A 6,000-nucleotide genomic window follows, 5' to 3' on the forward strand; every position below is an offset into this window, starting at 1 on the left:
GGAATATAGCCCATTTAGTAAAGTGCTTGCCCTATAAACTTTAGGGCATGAATTTGATTCCCAGCACCTACATTAAAAGCCAAGTATGATGGCCCATAATTGCTGTACTGGGGCAGTGGAGACAGATTTCTAGATCCTCGTGAAAGACCTTGACTCAAGAAAATGAGTATAGGGCTGTAGAGATGTCTTGGTAGTTAGGTGTGCTATACTGTGGTTTCTTATCATCCACATCTGGCGCTAGCTCCACAGAATTCAACACTCCTTTCTGTCCTCTCTGGGTACTTGCATGCATATATACATATGTATACACATAAACATGAAATAAAAATATTAAAATTGAATATATATTCAAAAACTTATGAAAAGCTCCCAAGGAACAACAACAGATTGACTTCTGCTTCTACACTCATGTACACACACATGTATACAATATATATGCACACATAAACAAAGAATAGGTTTTAGGGAGGTTTCCTTACTTCTATCTAGAGAAGGGAATATTGAATAGTCATGTTTGGCTCTATAAGGGAGATCACTTCAAAGAAATGTATTACCAAGTAAATTTCTTTTTGTGCATATATCTATGTATTATCAATACAGAAGAATGCCTATGACACCACTAGGGACCACCAGTATATGTGTGATCCATTGTCTAAAATGTAAATCCAGTATAGACTGTATTTACTGGTCAGTTGATAAAACCATGAAAAGTCATTATAGGAGCTTTTAAAGTAATTGAGCATAAAGTAATTGAGAGGTCTGACTACCTTGTTAGGTTTAAAGAGAAAGTGGGACAACAGATGAACATCTAACTATAACCCCAGAGAAATAAAAATGATGTAGAAAAATTAGTAAGTATGGAATCTGTTGAATACAAAGTGCCTAGAATTTAAAGTTATACTTTAGAGCCATAGTTATATCATAATTACTTAATAGCAAGTAGTATTTATATATTAAATATTAATACCAGTTAATACCAAACTCAAACAACATTCTAGTCTTCTTTGATAATCGTGTTTTAAGTCTTTATTCTACCAAATAGCATTATTTATAATTTTTTGTTCTCCAAAATCTCATTTTCTAACCTTTTCCTTCTGTTTATGGACACACCTAGAATGTATTTACAAAAGAATGTACATCTCAGAATTAAGAAACTCTGAGAGTGCTGGGTAGTGGTGGTGCATGCTTTTAATCTCAGCACTTGGGAGGCAGAGGCAAAAAAGGAAAAAGGAAAAAAAGAAACTCTGAGAGGAGCTAGAAATGTGGCTCAGTGTAGTATGGTTTTGACTCGTATGCATCATGTCCTGAGCTCAATCCAATTACTACCAAAAAGGAGATAGAAACTGAGACTTACATGTGACAGATAGAGTGAGGATGTTGCCTAGCTCATGTGAGGCCCTGTGTTTGATCAATCCCAGCACCACTGGAAGGTATGAGGGGCAGAGCAAGAGAGGAAACAGAATGTGGGCATCTGACAGCACTTGGACTTACTCTATTGAGAAAGGACCAGACCTCATAAGGTAGACATGTGTTGAAGTTCTGTTTCAAGAAAGGCATTTGTCATGTGTGATGGTGTGTCATGCATTTTGTATGGGGACAGTTGCATTGAGAAAATATTACCTAATCTGTTAAATTGTTTCAGGATCAGAAAGTGTACTTAGAATATGAGTGAGCTGATCAAGAAAATTGTATCTATGTTGGTTTTAACAATGACTCATTCCTGGCTAGAAGCAATTACACAGTCACAGAGAGACAGCTATGGAATGTCTTCAGAATTTGCAGTTTCTAGGTCAGCCCAAGAAATCATGCTATTATCTATGTACTTATAAATTTATATTAAATGGGGAAATAGGCACAGTGAAAGTACATCTTGCATGAATGAAAATTTATTTCACTGTAAATGTTGTTATTTTTGTTGCAGAGTTGGTCAGACGTCATGCTGGTGTGCTTGGACTTGGTGCGTGCGTTCTTTCTAGCCCTTATGATGTTCCAACCTGGATGCCCCAGCTCCTTATGAATCTCAGTGCACATTTGAATGATCCGCAGCCTATTGAGGTATGTTCTATATGGTCCCGAGAACAAGCTGTAATAGCCATATCTTCGGTTTTATATGAGTGAGTGAGTTTAAGTACACAACAAGCCATAGTAAAAGGATAAATAGTGAGTAATAGGCACATAACAGATAGACAGACAAAAAAATACCATAAAATTGGAGGCTAAGCACATCTAGCAGAAATCCACTGGGGAAGCCCCTTAAGCCAGCCAGTTCGAGCTCCCAGTAAGGAGAATGAATCTCCAGCAGAGTAGAGTATGCCCTCTGGTGAGGCTTCCAAGTAAAGTAACAAATAACAGATAGAAATAACACTGTCAAATCAGGTGCTTATTATAATGTTACTGGGCAACTAGCTAGAGGTCACAGTTGAGCTGAACTTCCCATGGCTACTGCTCAATTTTCCCACTGCAGTTACTTTTACATCATTGGACAAATAGCAGCTTCTACTGGAAATCATCCTTCCAGGTGTCCTCAGACATGGTTTTACTCTTGAGCTGATTTGCCATTCTCTCCTTCCTGCCATAGAGTTAAAGAGGCTAAACCAGACAAGGGACTTTAGGGGACACAACATTTACATGTTTATGGACAATTCCACTTCTAGCTTCTTAGTGAACTCAAACAGCACATGACAATTTACCAAAATAATGTGCATTCCAAAGCATACAATTCTTCCCTGATAGTTTACTTGTATCACTTGATAAATATTTGCCTGTGTACTTTTAATCCCAGCACTCAGGAGGCAGAGGCAGATGGATCTCTTGAGTCTGAAGACAGCTAAGGCAATACAGAGAAACCCTGTCTCGAAAAACATTTTAAAAATATATAGTTTTTTAAAAAGGTACCACCTCTGATATGGTCAAGTTTACTCTGTAATTATTAAAGCCACAGACATTTCTCCCATGCACAACAAAATAAAATTCTTTTAAACCCAGCATAAAGAGTACTGATAGCATTAGCTAGAAAGTTAGGTTTCTTGCTACTATTATTATTCTGGCATTTTATATCTGGTCATCTCACTGAAAGCTAAGCTTAAAGTAGAAATAGTGGTTGTATTATCTAGTAGTAAGCACCCATGTCCTTTAGGAGGCAAAACAGGTCACCTTTGTAGATGTATGAAAATATGTATTGAACTAGTCTAGCAATGTGACAGTGCATTCCAGTTGTTTGTCCTGAAGTGAAGTTAGTAATTTTATAGAATATTAGTGGTTTAGTGACAGAAAATTGACTTGTTTTTCTAACATTGTGAGAGCTGAGGTCTAGATGGATACTAGTGTAACTGAAGACAGACCACACATAACTGTGATTGTCAGAGGTTAAAATACATGTGGGTTGATTACAGATGACTGTAAAGAAGACCTTATCCAATTTCCGAAGGACACATCATGACAACTGGCAAGAACACAAGCAGCAGTTCACTGACGACCAGTTGCTCGTCCTCACTGACCTCCTTGTGTCACCATGCTACTATGCATAGAGGGGTGAGTCACGTGGAACATCCCATCAATAGCCAATGAAATAATATCTACAACATTTTAAGGTTTACTGATATTTTAAATGCAGCTGCGTAGATAAAGTGAAGAGAGTTCTTTGTTTTGACACTTGGAGATGGGGATAGCTGTGTAGACCAGACTAGCCGTGCGTTTGGGCTGATTGCTCTGCCTTAACCTCATGAATACTAGGATTGCAGCTACATGTCACCACACTTGAATCTTTTAAACATGACTTTTGAGGTTGGGGGTCTATAGTTTAGAGGAAGAGGCCAAATTTAGCAAAGATGAGACCGTAATTCAGTTTCCAGGACTGAGAAAAACAAATATGATAGCATGTGCCTATACCCTCAGAGGATTGTGTTGGGTTGATCGTAAATATGGCTTTTTCTGTGGTCAGTGGAAATAACTCCTATAGAATTTCTCATGATTTTGTTTCCATAGTTAGGCAGGCAATTAATGTGACTGCATTGGGACAGTTAGAAAATAAGCAACTTGCATAGTAGCCGAGGATAGTCAGGTGAAAGAAAAGAATTCATAAGCCAATTTGCTTCCTTAGTGGGTCTTTTGAAGTTCTACTAGGAACTCTGGTTTCTACAATCATGAGAACACTTCATCTGGATTTTTTTGACTTGTGTATAAATATATGTATATGAATATTTGACTTTATGTATGTGCACATGAGCATGTTGTGCATGTGCATGTGGAGGCCAGAAGAGGGAGCACAGATAGGTGTACGCTTCCTCATGGGTGTTGGGAACAGATGCACATGCACTTAACTGCTAAGCCATCTCTCTATCTCATCATTGGGATTCTTTTGTTCATTTCTTTATTTGGTTTTTGTTTTATTAATTTTCAGATAAGAGTTTTTGTCTCTATGTAGCCCTGGGTATCCTGGAAGTCACTTATGTTGAACAGATAGCCTCAAACATCCAGAACTCTTCCTGCCTCTGCTCCTCTCCTTTCTCAAGTGCTAGCATTAAAGGCACTCCCTACCATGCACAACTCAATTCCTAAGCGCTTATTACCTTTCTTTAAAAAGAGAGGGCCAGGAAGTCTTTGTATAAACATCAGTAAGGAGAATAAGCAAAGTCTATTTGGTAGGATTTTAAAGCTGAGCATCTTATTAACCTAATTTTTATTTTATTTTTCTTAATGCAGATGATTAGTCCTCATTCTGGGCTTATTTCATCAAAAATTCCAGATCCTCGGGTATCGTCTGTGGTGACTCTGCAAGTTTCACACCCCAGCTTATGTTGAGCTTTCATCAGTTTGGTGGCTTCTGTGTTTGGCCTCATTAGTCTGCATTCACAGGTTCTCAGCTGCCATTTGATTTCCTAACTTGCCCTGAAGTGTTGCCAAAATAATGATCACTTTTTCTTTGAGACATATGACAAAGTCACAAAGTCTCAGGCTAGAAATAGGCAAGTATGATCCTGGCATTATGACCAAACAGTCTAGAAACTTGTTACAAACAACAATGTCCTTGGAATGGAGAGTGCTCATCAGTCATGTAGGTTCTCTCATTTCAGTCATCTCACATTATTTTGAGTTCTTCCCCAAAGGCTGTTGAGTGTAGTGGTAGTAGTGCCATGGGTCATGAATCTGAAGTCTTGACAGCCTTATGTCTAGAGAGCCATGGAGAGAAAAGGATCAAAGGGGGCAAGTCTCGAAATGAACTTAGGACCTGACATGCTCAACGTCACTGCAGAAGTCTGGCTGTATCTCCACAGACTGGAGTTTTTGGTGCTGAGTAAGAACCAATTGCTGAAAAACTGGGGGTTTGGTGAATAAATTTTAGACTGATTTCTATGTGTATACAATGTGTGATTTTAAAAATAAAAAAGAACATCAATAAACACCCTGCCTGATTGTGTTTTTTTAACCCTATAATCCTCACAAATATTGTTCTACACCCCACCTTGAAATACATTATACTTCATATGAGTGGAGGATTGCAACTTTGATCCCTCTCCCTCTTCTCTCTTCCCCTCTCTTCCCGCTTCTCACTCTCTTTCTCCCTACCCCTCTCTCCCCTCTGCCTGTATGCCTGCCTACAGAATCATTAAAATTAATAAGTCTTGATATTTGACTTGATAGTTTTTTATATAGATGTAAAAGATTGTATAATAAAACTGTAGAGATAACAATAACAAGTCTTTGTACAGATGGAATCCTTAACACAAACCATTGTGCTTTTGTACCCACAGAATACCTTTCTTTTTTTCTTTTTTTTTCTTTTTTTTCTTTTTTTTTTTTTTTTTTGCTGGTGTTTTAAAGTTATATTCTTTTTTTTATTGGCATTTTTTATTCAATATATTCTTTATTTACATTTCAAATGATTTCCCCTTTCCTGGATGCGCCCTCCCCGAAAGTCCCATAAGCCCTCTTCCCTCCCCCATCCATCCCTTCCCCCCTTCCCTCTTGCCTCTTCTGGTATTCCCCTACACTGTTGCACTG

General features: G+C 38.1%; 1 protein-coding gene across 4 annotated transcripts in view; it reads left to right on the top strand.

Annotated features, from left to right (window-relative positions):
• The window catches only part of Psme4 (proteasome activator subunit 4), a 114,644-nt gene extending 109,243 nt beyond the window's left edge, over positions 1-5,401 (top strand). For 3 of the 4 annotated variants that reach the window (XM_052198764.1, XM_052198765.1, XM_052198766.1), the window contains 3 exons: positions 1,922-2,055; positions 3,393-3,531; positions 4,702-5,401. In XM_052198764.1, coding sequence (XP_052054724.1) covers positions 1,922-2,055; positions 3,393-3,527 — 269 coding nt within the window. In that variant the 3' untranslated portion in view covers positions 3,528-3,531; positions 4,702-5,401. Of the gene's footprint in view, positions 1-1,921; positions 2,056-3,392; positions 3,532-4,701 lie in introns of those variants that run through there. The other variant, XM_052198767.1, reaches the window with a different exon arrangement.
• The last annotated feature ends 599 nt before the right edge of the window (positions 5,402-6,000 follow it).

The sequence above is a fragment of the Apodemus sylvaticus genome, chromosome 11 (assembly GCF_947179515.1).
Source record: "Apodemus sylvaticus chromosome 11, mApoSyl1.1, whole genome shotgun sequence".
Taxonomy (NCBI): Eukaryota; Metazoa; Chordata; class Mammalia; order Rodentia; family Muridae; genus Apodemus; species Apodemus sylvaticus.